Source organism: Rutilus rutilus (assembly GCF_951802725.1).
Source record: "Rutilus rutilus genome assembly, chromosome: 24".
In the NCBI taxonomy this organism is placed as follows: domain Eukaryota; kingdom Metazoa; phylum Chordata; class Actinopteri; order Cypriniformes; family Leuciscidae; genus Rutilus; species Rutilus rutilus.
The window spans coordinates 4,665,579-4,682,879 of NC_140228.1; the positions used below are offsets into that span (position 1 = coordinate 4,665,579).

The 17,301-nt window shown below is 35.7% G+C and overlaps 1 protein-coding gene, 1 long non-coding RNA gene and 1 gene segment (V, D, J or C); 1 reads left to right on the forward strand and 2 right to left on the reverse strand.

The window, feature by feature from the left end:
- LOC311284461 (Ig kappa chain V-III region MOPC 63-like) overlaps positions 1-17,301 on the reverse strand; it is a 945,935-nt gene that overhangs the window by 492,183 nt on the left and 436,451 nt on the right.
- On the reverse strand, positions 1,435-16,149 carry eps8l1b (EPS8 signaling adaptor L1b). Of its 4 annotated transcripts, XM_084399115.1 has the most exons (18): positions 16,003-16,149; positions 14,386-14,544; positions 13,856-14,005; positions 13,678-13,739; positions 12,590-12,696; positions 12,449-12,507; positions 11,573-11,702; positions 11,106-11,194; positions 9,483-9,557; positions 9,185-9,333; positions 8,958-9,096; positions 8,105-8,163; positions 7,525-7,621; positions 6,723-6,848; positions 6,525-6,645; positions 5,632-5,794; positions 4,872-5,004; positions 1,435-2,882 (listed from the first exon to the last, which is right to left on the reverse strand). In XM_084399115.1, exons 1-18 carry the CDS (start codon positions 16,024-16,026, stop codon positions 2,796-2,798), a joined length of 1,929 nt encoding a protein of 642 aa, XP_084255241.1. In that variant the 5' UTR covers positions 16,027-16,149; the 3' UTR covers positions 1,435-2,795. The 4 variants fall into 4 exon arrangements, with proteins under 4 accessions (XP_084255241.1, XP_084255238.1, XP_084255239.1 ...); XM_084399112.1 differs by lacking the exons at positions 13,856-14,005; positions 14,386-14,544; positions 16,003-16,149 and having other exon boundaries at positions 7,513-7,621; positions 13,434-13,748; XM_084399113.1 differs by lacking the exons at positions 13,856-14,005; positions 14,386-14,544; positions 16,003-16,149 and having other exon boundaries at positions 7,513-7,621; positions 13,678-13,744.
- On the forward strand, positions 6,620-9,115 carry LOC311284207. Its single transcript, XR_014626170.1, has 3 exons — positions 6,620-6,710; positions 8,118-8,190; positions 9,005-9,115. It is a non-coding gene; the product is annotated as an uncharacterized lncRNA (long non-coding RNA).

Consider the following 17,301-nt stretch of genomic DNA (forward strand, 5'->3'; position numbering starts at 1 on the left):
AATGCAATTTCGTAACAACAATGTAATGCTGCATTCTTCACTCTATTTTAAAGTATGTACACTTGCGTGTATTTACAGTGTACTTGAAAGCACTGGGTAATGTAAGGTAACTACATGGGTTAAGGTTAGGTTTAGGGGTTAGTACATATAGTTATTACCCAGTTATTATAATAACTATAATAACATAGTATTTACATGGGGAACAGAACTGTAAAATAAAGTGCTACCCCAATACAAATGAGGCAAAACAAGATAGAAACTTGCACATTAGAAATGAGCAGAACTTGTTTAACAAATTAAATACTTTCAATACAAAATGCAAATAAATACAAATGTTAAGATCAACAAAATCTCAAATGCGTACATACATATACATATATCCATGCCATGCATCAATTAATTTGAAGAATCAAAACGTAAAAAATAAATAAATAAATAAAGTCAAAATTAAATAAAAAAAATAAGTAAACATGTTCAAAGAATTAGAATCATTTTTATATTCTAATGATTTTAATTAGATTAATTAGACTCATCGTTTGTGATGTTTTTTTAATTAATGTGCCCTCATAATCTTTAATCAAAATAAGTTCCACTCCCTCCTGCAGCTTCTCTTCTGATGATGTGTTTGCTGACACGAGGGCGGGACAACCTGTCACTCACAGGAGATCCACCAATAGCAAACCACAACCAGACAATCAATTCCTGATGGACAAAATAGAGTCCCGCCCTACATTTTTTCTTGTTCGAGAAGCCATTTCACTCAGATATACGTCATAATAGAGAAGAAAGAACTATCACAACTTATGGTTCAATGTTGACTAGAGCAACATTTTGAATCTTGCTGGGCATGTGAAACTGTCTACATGTTTGCACTCAGGTTAAATACCTGGTTGCATTTTGCATTATGAGTTCTGAATCATGCTGTAAACAATTATTTTTTTCATAAAGCAATAAAATGAAAATGTGAAACCCAAATTAAGGTTGGGATGGTTAGATTTCGATGCAGATTGTTTAGATTCAGGTAGATGTTGTCACGACACCCTAAAGTGATTGGAGAAAGGCAGCTTTTCTAAACAATCAATTGAACAAATTGCTTTTGCAAATTGTTTCCCTCTTTCGAAGCGTTTGAAACACCACAGGCTGGCGACACCTGCTGGTCAAGCGAAAATCAGACCAAACATGTATATTACAAACTAATAGCAAATGTTTCCATGAAAGTGCAATTAATATTAAATGTCATCTATCTACAAATAAATAAATAAATACCATTAATAATGGGGGTTCTATAAAATGTATGTTATTTTATTAATGTATAGTGCTTGTTTTGTTTTTTATAAGGCAGGGCCTGGTCTATATCATTCTCCTTTTCTGTTTTATTCAAGTATTAAACTTCATGGCTTTATCAGATTTTTTTTTTTTTTTATGTTTCGAAATCAAGGTTCGAATCAGTATGACGTAACGAAGCATCGTCTGTTGTACAAGCTAAAAAAAAAAAACAAACAAAAAAAAACAAGCTCCGAATCACTGATTCGAAACAAAAGATTCGCAATGTTTCGAAGCTTCGAAAGCGCTCATCATCAGTTCAGTAAGCGATTGATGACCGAATGCTAACGGACCGCTCACTCCAGGTACATCTACATCACACTCTCGTGTCGTGTTTCGGGCCTAAAACATCAAACTCATGTTTGTACAGGTTCAGTGTGTGTGAAATCATAATGTGGGTTTAATTAGCTAATGAATCTCGCGCATAAACTCTGCAGCTGTCTTAATCAAACATACAAACTCACATTCCTCACTTCACCTGACACGACACCCGAGCAGCTGCTCACACACACACAGAGAGAGAGAGAGAGAGAGAGAGAGAGAGAGAGAATGAATAAAATGTTTGTGTGTGTTCAGTGTGGAAAATAGGCAAGATTGTATATATCCCTATAAAAGAGTAAGTTACCCTTCACATTGGGGATTCCATTATACTTTTGAGTGGTTACAACAGCAGATAGGCTAGTTCATGTGACCTTATTTGTTTGAAGATTTCATTTAGATTAGAGATTTACAATTATTCTACTCTAGTATTTTCGTGCTTAAAGTTATTGCAGATGAATGTAAATGTGTAGTATAGCTGACTAAACAATGGAGCAATACTTGCATTTGCTTTGGCAAAGATTTTTGGTTGAAGTTCCAGAACAACGCAAGTAACACCAAAACATTTAATTATTTCTAAATATGCCATAAACTAGTTAGATTCGTAAGTAATAATTTCACAATTAGTGGTATTTGCTTAGTTAAGCATCACTGTTACTGTTGCTGCTCTTGTTAATGTGCATGTTAAGATTGATGGACCTTTAGTACATTGATTACTTCTGAACTCTTTTTGTTTTATTACGTTTCTATTAGTGGATTTTAGTCCTGGTAACCCAAAGGGTGCAGGTTGAAGTCCTAGAAGAGTTGATCAATATATCCGCTGTATCGCTGTGGACAAGACGAAAGTTAGTCTTGCATAGACTGGTGTCTGTCGCCCTCTTGGGGAGAAAGAGGATTTGATAGTTTGTGCATTACATGTATTTATTGAGAATATATTATTAACCCATATTACACTGACAATTTAAATGTTAGACATCGTTGTGGAGATTTACAATTCTGATTTCATGCCGTAAAGCTAAACAGGAAAATAAAACAAGCAACAAAGCAGGTTACAATAACGTAAATGATCTTGTGCAAGTAGGCTCATACGTATACATCATACAGACAGAGAGTGTGTATTTGAACACTAGTCTACGTGCGCATTCAATAGATCTTCATAAAGTTCCACTCTCCAGTTTCAAATCCACCTTCATCTTCTGCTTCTCCATCACCGTCTCCAGTTCTGTGGCTCTGTGAGCGTCCTGAGAGAGACACACAGTGCGTTTAATGCTTCTTAATTAGGTTCATTATTGCATATTAAGGTAGGATATTTATCTTTATGAAAACTTTACCACTAGACTAACACATCTGTAATGAACCATGTTTAAGCAAGTGGTTAATGCATTTTTTTTCTCTTTTGTTCAAGTCTTTGCCTAATGAGCCAATACTTCACACTGTGCAGTACATACTGGCAACAATTATTTTTTTTTTATGATCTTGACTGCAATATACAGAAAATTAAAGAAATATTAATACTGTATGGGGTGGGATTAATGCAAAAGGAGTGGCACCAAACAGATTTAAAAAAATTGCATTGAAGAATATCAATTACAACGTATTGGTATAGTGCAAATGTTTTCACTTTGAATTCAAAGGCTTTAATTCAGTACCAATTCTTTTCATTGTAATAGACCAAAATGATGCTGTACATCAGGAGTGAGTGGATTCTGTCTTGAGACCTTTTAGAACATTTGAATTTAAATTTAGAATGTTGTTATTTAAAAGCGTTCTAAATTAAAGCAATAAGCCCCGCAAAGCCGTGATTTACAGTGAATTTAGAACAGTTAACAGAACATGCTTTTATTTAAAATAAACCTGTTTATTTTATGAATAAACTAAATATTAGAATGAATATTTTTATGGAGTAACTGTTTTATAAAAGCTCTGCTCCGCGTCGTGCCTAACAACGCCCCTTAGTTTGTCTAAATTCACTGTAAAACACGGCTTATTGCTTTTATAAAACGGTTTCTCCATAACAATATTCATTCTAATATTTATTTCATTCATAAAATAAACACCAGCAACAAAAAATATAATTTTATTACACATTTATTCCTCCGCCAAGCAATGTAGTTCCAAAGAGGTTGCCAAGCAACACATGCAGCAAACGGCAGCTGCGCAGTAATACTAATGTAAATGCGGTCACAGGTGTTTGTTTGTTTGTTTGTTGAGTAATTTACAACTGCTTCGAACGCGGCTCAACCAATCAGAATCAAGGACCGTCCGGAGCTATCCGTTTTATAATTAGAAGTAGCCTAGTATTTTTTTATCCCGTAACCGTTATATGTAGCTTCATATAAAACAACAGAAGCGTATGATACCTAGATTAAAGGGATACTCCACTTTTTTCGGAAATAAGCTCATTTTACAACTCCCCCAGAGTTAAACAGTTGAGTTTTACCGTTTTAGAATCCATTCAGCCGAACTCCTGGTCGAACGGTACCACTTTTAGCATAGCTTAGCACAGATCATTGATTCTGATGAGTCCAGTAGCATTTCTTTCAAAATGACCAAAGAGTTTCAATATTTTTCCTATTTAAAACTTGACTCTTCTGTAGTTAAACCGTGTACTAAGATCGACGGAAAATGAAAAGTTGCGATTTTCTAAGCCTATATGGCTAGGAACTACTCTCATTCCAGCGTAATAATCAAGGAACTATGTGGCTGTACCATGAGTGCAGCAGGCGTAGTGATATGACGCAGCGCCTGAAAATAGTCCCCAGCCCGGTAACTTCTTCCAACGTGACCGGGACTAAGTTTGTCTAACCTATTAGACCTATTTTCAGGCGCTGCGTCATATCATTACGCCTGCTGCACCCATGGTACAGCCACACAGTTCCTTGATTATTACGCTGGAATGAGAGTAGTTCCTAGTCATATAGGCTTAGAAAATCGCAACTTTTCATTTTCCGTCGATCTTAGTACACGGTTTAACTACAGAAGAGTCAAGGTTTAAATAGGAAAAATATTGAAACTCTTTGGTCATTTTGAAAGAAATGCTACTGGACTCATCAGAATCAATGATCTGTGCTAAGCTATGCTAAAAGTGGTACCGTCAGACCCGGAGTTCGGCTGAATGGATTCTAAAACGGTAAAACTCAACTGTTTAACTCTGGGGGAGATGTAAAATGAGCATATTTCCGAAAAAAGTGGAGTATCCCTTTAAGTAAATGCGTGTGTTTGATGTGTACCTCTATCTGGGCTCTCTGTACGGTCAGCTGACTGTAGACTCTAGCGCCCTCCTCAGGAATAACAGCACGCAGCTCTTCTTTATTCAGAGAGAACAGCTGAGCTCCATTCAGAACCCGCAGACACTGCACAGTCCTGCACACACACACACCAACAACAGCCCTTCAGTGACTAAACTCTGCTGTATATCTGGACAATTATATAGAACACCTCAAAACAGAGACTACAAGCTGCTCTGATGACATACATATGGATTAAACTAGTAAAGTAAACGCTTTCATGCAGAGTTTAGCTTCAACCTTGATCAAACTCACCTGATTGTAACTATCTAATAATCCTGAAAACCTTGCTTATCTTGTTCAGGTGTGTTTGATCAGGGTTGGAGCTAAACTCTGCAGGAAAGTGTACAGTTGAGAACCCCTGAACTACAATAGAGGAGATACTTACAAAAATCCCAAATATAGACAAATGCATTAATACTTATAAGTCTATAGAATGTAACCAATCAGGGATCAGCTTAACTTTTTTTGTTGCTCTATAGACAGTCAAACACATTTACCATTTACATAACACCAAATATCAATTTCGGACAAATATAGGGTTTGTTGTTCACACAAATAACCAAATACTAATGCAACATAAATGCATAGGCAAAATACTATAGTTTTAATATGAAATCATACTAAATGACCGTGGGGTCTGTTTTTTCCAGGTGTTACAAGCTGATTGTTATTGTTAATAGTTGACTGATTCCTGACTCACGGTTCACTGAAGCCTTTCTTCTGCAGCCAGTTTTCCACCTCTGCCGGCGGGGAGCTGTAATCCAGCGGCGCAGACGTGTCCGTCGAACGATGAATCGTCAGTCGAGGAGACAGATTCTTCCCGCTGGTCAAGCGTTGCAGTAACTCATCATTCACCTGCATCGCTGATCAATATGAGCACGAGAACACCGTGAGCATCATATACCGTTAGAGTATTTATTCATATTTAGAATTATATTTTGGAATTAATATTTCTTAGCAGCGTTATTATTGTTAAGTCAAACCATAAAAAACATTGTATTACGTGAAATAAATCAAATCAAATAATCAGCTATCAGCCAAGGTAACATTTCTTTCTTTTTTTTTAAGTTGAAGTACTAAATAATTTAATTATAGCTATATAGAGATGTTAAATTAATAAATAAATGACAAGAACATACAACAAACTTACTAAAACTTTAAAATTAAAATATGAAAATAAATTCTAATTCAAAATATTAACAGAAACTATAATACTATATCAGTGTTGCTAAAATAACACAGGTTTAATACTCTCATTTTAAATTTAGTTTGTTTTAATAATTGTATGTGCTATTGTAATATTTAAATCTATTTAGCTTTCATTTATTTTAATTTCAGTTTTAGTCATTTTAGTACTTAATATTTCTGTTTTAAATTTTTTAATTTAAAACCTTTAACTTAATTTAATCTGTCTATTTAATATTATTTCAGCTGTTCTTTCGATTTGGAACAGTTTTAGTTAATAACAGCACTGGTTTGAGAAGCAGGAGACTTTCTCAATGCTGTCTAGAAGAAACTGGAGATATTAAAGAGGCCTGATGTGAGAAGTTCAGGTTGCTCAGCCTGAGGTCTCCTGTTATAGTGTGTTCATACCTTTCTCTGTGTCCTCAGGCAGTGATCCGTGAATCATGCTGCGAGGCCGAGGGGGTCTGGGGTCAGAGGTCATGGCGGACGGGCTGGGAAGGGCGTTGGATATCGGTGGAGCAGCAGGAGGCTGAAACAGAGACGTCAATGTCAGAACGAGGAGGAGAAGAAGAGAGATGTGTTGAAGTGACCGATGTGAGTTTGTACCTTTGGGGTTTTATGCAGCATAGGGTTGTCGATGTGTGTGACCGGCTCCAGGATGTTAAACGGCACGAATCCCACTTCATTAAACTTATTACGACACTTCCACCATCGCTTGGATGACTCAATCACCTGTATGACAGAGAAAAACAGGAAAATAAGGGATTATTAGTATTATTATAATACTTGATAAATGTATGTGTAATGGGGATTTATGCTTGAAATACAAAGTCATGCATTAAATAAAATAAATATATATTTATAATAAAATAAAAATAATAAATCTACATGAATAAATGTATAAAAATCCCAGATGTCTCATTAAAAAAAATATATATATATCAAATATATTATTATTAATATATGAAATTATACATGAGGATGTCTTTATTTGGCAAGTCATGCATGAAATAAATTTTATATATATATATATATATATATATATATATATATATATGAATAAATGTACATCCCCAGAAATCTCCATGAATAAATTATATATGTATGTATGTGTGTGTGTGTGTATATATCTTCATGCATGACTTGCCAAATAATATATATATACATATCTATCTATCTATCTATCTATATATATATATGAGGATGTCTTTATTTGGCAAGTCATACATAAAATAAATGTATATTTAGAATAAAATAAATAAACGTACTGTATATATAAAATAAAAATCTCCAGATAATAATAATAAAACTATATAAAAAAGCAATATGTTTTCTTTAGGATAGGGATTGGGTTAGTATATAGTATTATAATTGTCTTTATATAAAAACAACAGACATCACTGATGACCTCTAGCGTCTCTCCTTGAAGTACAGACAGCTCACTGTTGTTCCGCGCAACAAAATCATAACTGCATCGATACAAGCACTCTTTCACGCCGTCATCACTGAGGAAGAGAGACAGAGATGTTTACACTAAATGTACATTAAAACTTTACGAAATACAATTTTTAAAATGCAGTTACAAAATAAGCACGTTAGATTGCTGAGATAAAAAAGGACAGAAACTCTCAGTCATTAAGAGCAGAGACAATAGACAATGACTGAATGAAGGTTTGTTTCACACTGAAGCCATTGTACTTCATTTACACTGAAGTGAAACTCCTGAGAGTCGACACCACAAGTGAACTTTTGTTTGTTAGTCTTTTTTGTTATTTGTGTGAACAAACCCTGGCCTGTATTGATCCTCACATTGGTCCGAAATTGATCTTTGTCTAATGTGATTGACTTCTACAGACCTACGGTTTCTGATGATCAGCTGAAAGGTGAAGCTGATCCCTGATTGGTCACACTAATGATATAAGTATTAATAATGTATATGTCTGTGTGTTTGTTTGTTGGATGACTCTTCAGATGTGAATCACACTTACAGTTCTTCTGTAGTCTGAACAGGAGCAGTGTGACGGTCCGAATCGTGAGTCGGGGTCAGCTGGGTGTGACAGACACAATTCAACATGTAAGCAAAATAACATAAACTCCCAAAAATGAACAAGGAAATCACATTTATTGTTTTTTATTTGTTTGTTTTTCTTCACGGTTAATTATGTTTTTAAATTCTACCTCACCATCTCACTGTTTGGTTAGCATAAATTAATTATAAATAGATAAAACGGCTCAGAAAAAGTAATAAAACTTTAATTTAAAGAGACTGTAATCAAAGAAGCCTATCCAGCATGTATATGTATATTACCATTCAAAAGTTTGGGGTTAATATGATTTTTTTTTAACAGAATTTAAATATTTTATTCAGGAAGGATGCATTAAATAAAATTGATCAAAAGTGACAGTAAAGACACATATAATGTTACAAAATATTTCTTAATTTAAATAACTTGAACTTCCTATCAAAGAATCCTGAAAAAAATAGATTTACCACGGTTTCCACAAAAATATTAGGCAGTTTTCAACATTGATAATCATCATAAATGTTTCTTGAGCATCAAATCATCATATTAGAATGATTTCTGAAGGATCATGTGACACTGAAGACTGGAGTAATGATGCTTTGATCACAGGAATAAATTACATTTTAAAATATATTAAAATAGAAAACAGTTATTTTAAATTTTAATAATATTTCACATTTCATTTTTGATCAGATAAATGCAGCCTTGGTGAGCAGAAGAGACTTCTTTCAAAAACGTTAAAAAAAATCGAACCAACCCCAAACTCTTGTACGTTATTGGACACAATAATACATATCGGACGTGAATAATACATTACCTCTAGTTTTGAGAGCTCTGCGTCCTGTTTGTGTTCTGACTCCACAGGATCGACCCAGCCAGCGGCGTCTGACCCCGGAGGCTTCCAGCCGTCCTGAAACACGAGTGTGTACGGCGCCACGGGACTCCGCAGAGCAGACCTACATGAAGTCAACCAGACATCAGCATGTGCACATATTAAAGGGACAGATCTCCAATTTTTGTTCAATTCTGCATCAATTCATGTACTTTTGGTGTGTCCAGTTAGGCCCTAAAGAGACCCATAATGCATTCTCCTGTGCCGTCAGGTTGTTCTGTAGCAGAGCCACGGCTCCTTGCGTCATCGCTGGGCTGGACACGGACGCAGCAAAACCAGGACCTCCTGTTGCCCTCACGATCTACAAACACACAAATCAAGGTGAATTACTCATAATTACGCATAATAGCGTACAAACCCTTTTGATGAAACACTTGAAACAATACAGTGCAACAAAGGCCTTAAAAGCTCTGCCGTTTGCTCAAGACACAGTCAGCCTTCGTTACTCACCATGTCGAGCGGTTTGAAGACGTGATGCACGAGCTCCTCGGACGTCGGATTGGTGATGACGGATTTTAACCGTGCCTGTAAAACAAACAGTGCGCTTATTGAAACCTGACAGAGAGATATGCTACCGCATGACCTGGATATGAGTATCCGGCAGTTTCTCAACAGTTGAGCTCTTCAAATAGCAATAAATAACTATATAAAATAATGTTGTTAAATACTACATTAATCATTTTAATAATATAAATATTAAATAGAAAATAAAAATAATAACTATAGTTTATATGAGTGTGAGATATATATATATAGAGAGAGAGAGAATTTTACATATACATAAAATTATATATACAGTGCAATGCATAAGTGAATACACCCATGCTAAAGTTGACTAAAAAGAGGAATAAAAAATCATATTTTGGAAATTGAACTTAATGCCTTAATTAAAAATATTAGGAAAAATCCAACCTTTAAGGACACCAATTTTCTTTGTGAATGAATAATGTATCGCAAATAAATAAATGTTCTTCCTTAAAATACATGGTGCATAAGTGAGTACACCCCTATGTTAAATTCCCATAGAGGCAGGCAGATTTTTATTTTTAAGTATTTTTTATTTATTTTGTTTTAGGATACTATGCATCCTGATAAAGTTCCCTTGGCCTTTGGAATTAAAATAGCCCCACATCATCACATAGCCTTCACCATACCTAGAGATTGGCATGGTTTTATTTCAGTTAGCCTAATAGCTAGTTTGATTTGCATTGAGAGATGATCTTATGGAAAGTACCCCATGCCAATCTCTAGGTATGGTGAAGGCTATGTGATGATGTGGGGCTATTTTAATTCCAAAGGCCAAGGGAACTTTATCAGGATGCATAGTATCCTACTTTTTTTTTTTAAATACTTAAAAATAAAAATCTGCCTGCCTCTATGGGAATTTAACATAGGGGTGTACTCACTTATGCACCATGTATTTTAAGGAAGAACATTTATTTATTCATGATACATTATTCATTCACAAAGAAAATTGGTGTCCTTAAAGGTTGGATTTTTCCTAATTTTTTTAATTAAGGCATTAAGTTCAATTTCCAAAATATGATTTTTTATTCCTCTTTTTAGTCAACTTTAGCATGGGTGTATTCACTTATGCATTGCACTGTATATATATATATATATAATTTTATGTACATGTAAGATTTTCTCTCTCTCTCTCTCTATATATATATATATAAAATTGTATGTATATATAAAATTCTCTCTCTCTCTCTCTCTCTATATATATAGATATTTTTTAGATAAAAAAATCAATAATAATAATAATAAATCATATTTGTAATACATATATTAAAAAAAAGAATTTTAGAGATGTAAATAGCATTTTCTGGGAAACAATTAAACATGCTTAATATAATATTTTTTAATATATTAAATGATAAATTATTATTACTATTATTATGAATAATGAAATAATAAATATTGAATAAATAAATTATTCATTAAATCATCATTTAAAATCATTAAAATATATAATCAAAGTGAATTCTTATATAATTAATTAATCAATTTAGACTGCAAAAGATGTTCTGAACTTATTATTTTATGTTGACATTAAAATTCATGACTCACCAACAGGCTGAAGATGTATTTGAATTTCTGAAAAGCGTCAGCGAACTCTTTCTCAGAAGGCGGTTTGGCTTTAGCCATGAGAAGATCCTCTATAAAACAGAAACGCACAACAAACTCTCTAAAACACGGATCATGTGTGCTATTAACAAAATAAAAAGAAACGTGTAAGAGAAGATTTCCAAGTACATTATGTTCCTGGAACAAATGCAGATTTGTTGAAGATGATGCAGGTATATTGTTCTGATTGAGAATATGAAGAGTGAATCCTGCTGACGGCCCTTAACACAACGCTTTCCTATCAGCAACTGATAACAAGCCCACATCTACTGATAAGAGCGCACTACAGTAGGCCATTTACAGACGGTTCAATTCACTTGTGTTTTGGGGGATCACTTTAAGGAATTCACATTCTTTTTTGCTTTCTTTTGATACGCATTAAGGTTTAATTTCTCCTTATAGACTCATACCGTCTGCACTTTTCTTCTGACTTTTCTTCTTCTTTTTGCTTCTCTGGTCGAGGATAATCTGAGCCTCTGCTGACTGCTGCAGATTTCCGATGAACAGTTCGATGTCATCAAAACAATGATTAAGCACATCCTAGAAATAGAGAGAGAGAGGCGGTTAATAATAAAAATAAAAAAGACATGCAGAGTTCTTTAATTTGGTTCTTCTTGATCTTTGTAACTGTTGTTAATGTAAACAGTGATATCAGTGTGACGTTGTTGTTCATGCTAATGGTCAAACTGAAGGTCGACTAGAGCGTCCGAGGTCAACGGTCTTCTAAACTAACCGAACAATACATGCTAATTCAGTCATACTTTGGGGACAAATGCATCACGGTTTCCAGAAAAATATTAAGCATCATAATAATAATAATAAATGTTTCTTGAGCAGCAAATCAGCATATCAGAATGATTTCTGAAGGATCATGTGACACTGAAGACTGCACTGTAAAAAATAACTGTTGGTTTAACTTAAAAAAGTAAGTTACCCATGGTTGCCTTAAAATTTTGAGTTCATTGAAATTAAGAAATTTGAGTTAATACAAAGAAGGAGATTGGTTTAATCAACAGAATCTCAAAATATTAGTCTACGTTATCTGAACCACATTAATTATCTAAGTTGATTTGACAAAAGAAAAAAAAGATATGATGGTGAAAATTCAGCTTTGATCACAGGAAATAAACCACATTATGATAAATAAATCACAATTTTCAAATTTGTAACTATTTTTGATCAAATAAATGCAGCCTTGATGAGCATAAGAGACTTCCTTGAAGTTGTTTTTTATCCGAACATTTCACCGGTTGTGTGTGTGTGTGTGTGTGTTTATATGCACTCACCACTTCCATCTGAGCCTTCAGGAATGACTTATCAGGTTGACCGTTTTCTAGTCCGTTAGCTAGAAATGAGAGCGTGTTAATCTGTGTCTGTTTAAAATAAAAAGTATAGATAGTATTGATTCACAGTTCACACACACACACCTCTGATGCCCGGGTAGGGTGGGGGGGGATTGGATGAGGGTGGGTTTGGGGCTTGTGTGTACGGAGGGCTCGGAATTCCCTGAATATCCATATGGGACTGAGAGAACCTGAAACGAACACATTCACATGACAACACACCCTTTATCCAGAAGGACAGTGCGTGTTGTAGTCTAGCGGAAAAAGTACAGTATTTCAGTCGCTACTGATGTGCGTCACGTGCTTTAATCGAAATGTGGTTTAATTGCCGACACACAATGATAATGAGTCACCAACAATACGCCCATATAAACACACACATGGTTAAAAAGCTTTTTATCTTCTAAATAAGACATTATCTTTTAAATGAAAACTTAATTAAACACCATTTTGAATTAAGGTCATTTACCAAGCTATGAAAATGAGTTAGTCAAATGTATTTAAAAAACTACAAGCAGAGTAACGTGCTGTACATTAAATGATGACATACCATAGTCTTCAATTGTTTTTATATGAGGATAATTACATTGATTACACGGTATCCCAAACCCTAAAAGAAAACCTTTTGCATTTTTAAAATAAAAGACATCCACAAAATGTCAGATTTTTTTTAAATCAGATTTCGCTCACTTATAGTGACAATTCTGTGCACAAAGTCTAGGTTAACCAACACACACTCATTCATAAATAATACCGGAAAATATGTTTGGCATTCAGTTTGACATTGAGATGCCTTGAGGTTAGTTCAACATGTCTCTCGCTGTGAAACGCGCGCACACACACACACACACACACACACACACAGATTCGATCTCATTCTCTGAAACTGATAAGCGCACGTAGAGCAGATAAAGACAACACACTGTACCTGACTGCAGTCCTGTTAGTAAGTGTTTAGTCCTAAAGAACAGCCGAGGTCGAATGAATCTTTATTTCCCTTGGAAACCCTGTCTCTCCGCCTCCCTCCCTGTACTCTCAGTCACACCTTCGTAAGCTATGTAGAAACTGGTTAAACCGGTTTATCTGCCCGATAACAGGTTCTTGTCTCTCTCTCGGTCTTGGTTGTGAGCACAGTGGAAATGACAACATCACCCGACTGTAAAGATCCGTACCTGTTTGCTCTTATTGAGTAATGCGACACAACTCGTTTGATGTCATCTCTTATTTGCTCCGCCTGAAATGTGCAAACAGGTAGACAGTGATGTCATCATAGAGGTGGAGCTCTGCTTGGAGAAACACAGCAGTATCACCTGAATCAAGGATTGGCTGCTGGATTGAAACAGGTCTCACTCTGACAGACGCACAGCTGAAGAAATACACACTCGGCCTCTTCCGGGCGCAGCTCTGGCACACCAGCAGGAGAAGAGCTGGACCACGGAGAGATGGGGAATTTACGCAGTCGCAGCGGAGAAGAGACCACATGGCAAACTCCTCCAGTTCCTCATCAATGGTCAGTCATGGAACAATCAACACATTCATCATCAGTTTTAACTAAAAAAAAATCACAAATATTCAATGATCCTTAGGCTATTGAGTGACACTCAATTTTGTCGCATTAGATCATATGTGTGTGTCTCTTTTTTGAAATCTCAGTCTTTGTGTTTTTTAGTGGATTTGCAAGAACATTTTACATTTATGCATTTGGCAGATACTTTTACCCAAAGAGACTTGCAGCACATTCCTTTCAAGTTAATACATATTATCTGTTGCATTATGATAAATGCATGCACAACTGAAGCCCTAAAGACTTTTGGACCATGCTTGTTTCTTTCTTTTGCGTTCTTTGCCATCAGTTGCTTTGTTCCGTGTTGCATTCTTACCTGGCTGTGTCTGTCTCTCAGGATGACTTTGTTGGTCTGGACCTCTAGCATCACCTCGGCACTGGACAGCCGATAAGAATCAACAAGAAGTGCAATCTGTGAAAGAGCCTCTTCAACAGTATCCACACCCTCATCTCCCAGAGAAAGACTCACCAGCCGCTGGATTCAAAATAGAGGAAGAACAAAAAATTAGCATCACTGATATCAGGCTGTAAAAAAGATCAACATAAAACATGGCAACGCACACACAGTTATCAGCAGCACGCATGAATCACCTCTTTAACTGCCTTTTCTACAACTTTCCTAGTTGTTTAATTGCTTTAATTATAGATAATTCGATTTAACTGATAATTGCCCTTTCTGGAACTCTATTACTCTTCCGTAATATGATGCATTTCTGACCAAAATGTTGAAATGAAGTGAAAGTGGCTGTGATGTGAAGGCATAATTGGGTGACGTCACTTCTTGTTGACGTTCGAAGTATTGTCAAACAAAACGGAGGCTAGCTTGACCCTCCCTCCTGCTCATCCCGTCCCCTCCCCCTCCCTTCCATGCTTCCTGAAACAGTCATAAACCATTCAGAAAAAACAAACTGGATTTAACCTGTCCAGCAAAAACAGAGCCACCTGAATGTGGGATTGTAAGCTCTTCTGCCGGTGGAGTTCTCGCCACCTTTTGAACGCTTTTCCGATGTAAATTCGGGACTTCGCGTTCCTTCTCCTTTTCCCTCTTCTTTGTTATTTGTTCATCGGAAAGTCGTCTCTTTGGTCGTGTGTCGGCCATATCAAAATTCTCAAGAATAAATTTTTTTAACGATAGTCGTCGTCTAGGACATCTCTCTCTCCACGTGCACTAACCCCCCAACTCCCACCCCCAAATCATTCTTGTTGGTTATTGGCTGGAACACTGTTTGTTATGTTTCCTGGTCCAGGCTGGGCCAGTTTGTTTTTGTTGCCGTTTGTGGAGCCTGGGCTGTCTACAGAGACTGCAATTTTTTTACAGTGTGTTCAGGGGACAGGCAGCTAGCGGATAGTGAGGAGATATTTGCTGAATGCGACAAAAAAAATGTTGGCCTAAAAAACGCGTGACATCGCTTAGAGCACCTTTAAATACCTACTATACACACCCTGTTTCCCTTACACTTTAAGCACTTACTGTCTGTACACCCATATGAAAGAATCCAGTTCAAATGCATGTAAAAACAACCTCTCGAATTATAGGTGTGACTCAAGACTCCTCTTTATCAAGAAGTTTGAACAACCATAGAAAAAGTCTTGCATTGACTTGTTCATTCCTATTAGGTAGTGCATATTTGTATTGATTTATCTCGCATGTCTTTAGCCAGCATGATAACTCACTGATCTGTTCACCTCGTTTCATCAATGTCATATCAATCTGGATAAGAGCAACTGCTAAATGAAATAGTGGTAAGAGGGTTTAAGTTACTATTGCTGTTGCTCACACTTTAAAATAGTGATTTGAACAAACCATTAATGTTAAGTATTAAACTAAGACATGAATGGTTCCTCAAATTCTTGGACTGACAATTGTTTGCATGAAGGAAACCATTTTAACCTCTGTAGGGAAAAACAGTACTCAACCCTTGATGACACTCACAGTAAGCAGGTATTGCTCCCCCATCAAGACCAGCGACTGTCACACACCTGTGGAGACTCAAACAGATCACGGATGAAACGTGCATGTGTGACGCTGGTGTTCAAATGCATGTGACTGATGACGTTTCAATAATAGCTTCAGAATGTCATTTTTTACACCTTCCCTGTCTTTCTCCTCCTGTTCGACCAGTCTGTGAGCACTGACCTTCACTTTTACATTGATGCACAGAGACCGTATCTCAGATGCTTTATTATGAGGAATTAATGTAATACAATTGAGACAGATTAAAAAAAAATTAAATAAACAGAAACTCTGACTCATTTAAGGAACAGTTCAGGCAAGAATTAATATCATGTCGTCGTTTACTCACCCTAATGTTATTCCAAACCTGTATGACGGCCATGGAACACAAAAGGAGATATTGGGGAGATAAGAAGATTGGAAGTTCATCCAATGGTGTTTTTTTTTTTTTTTTTTTTTACAAAAAGCACCTTAAAATCAATGTGCAATATTCCAGTGACAGCTTTATTTGATTAAAGGACCCAAATTGAAGATCATATTTGCTAAAAATGTTCATATTCAAACAATGCATAAACACTAAATCAATAACTTTGAGTATATATGCAGCATGAACATTTTTCACAGCATCTCCTTTTACATTCATAGGAGGAAGAAAGTATGAAGGCATGTATGAGTAAGTGATGACAGAATTTTCATTTTTAAATGAACAGCTCCCAACAGGCAGAAGATATGAATGTTTCTATTGAAGAAATTCACAATCAAATCATGTCTGATCATTTCATCCATGTGTAATATCCTTTAAACAAATATAATACAGGAAAATGCTCTTATACTCACCTGCTGCTGAGTCCTACGGTTGTCTTCTGACTAGTATTCTCAAAACTAGATGTATTTTGATAGTGTGTTGTTAACCGCCCGGACATTCCTCTCACAGATATCACAGAAGAGACGAATGTTATCTGAGATGGAAACAATGTCTTAGGTAAGTGATCTGACTGGCCCGTCTTTATTTCTAAACTTATACTCATTATTATTGGCTCATTTATTCTCATTTTACCAGTGTTTGGGGTACTGCATTACAAGTAACGTGAGTTACGTAATCAGATTACTTTTTTCAAGCAACTAGTAAAGTAACACATTACTTTTAAATCTACAGCCACATATCTGAGTTACTTTTTCAAATAAGTAATGCAAGTTACTCTGGCCATGTTGAGAGAAATCGTGCATAAACATTACATAACATTACACTCATCTCACTTGCACAAAAACAGATTCAGT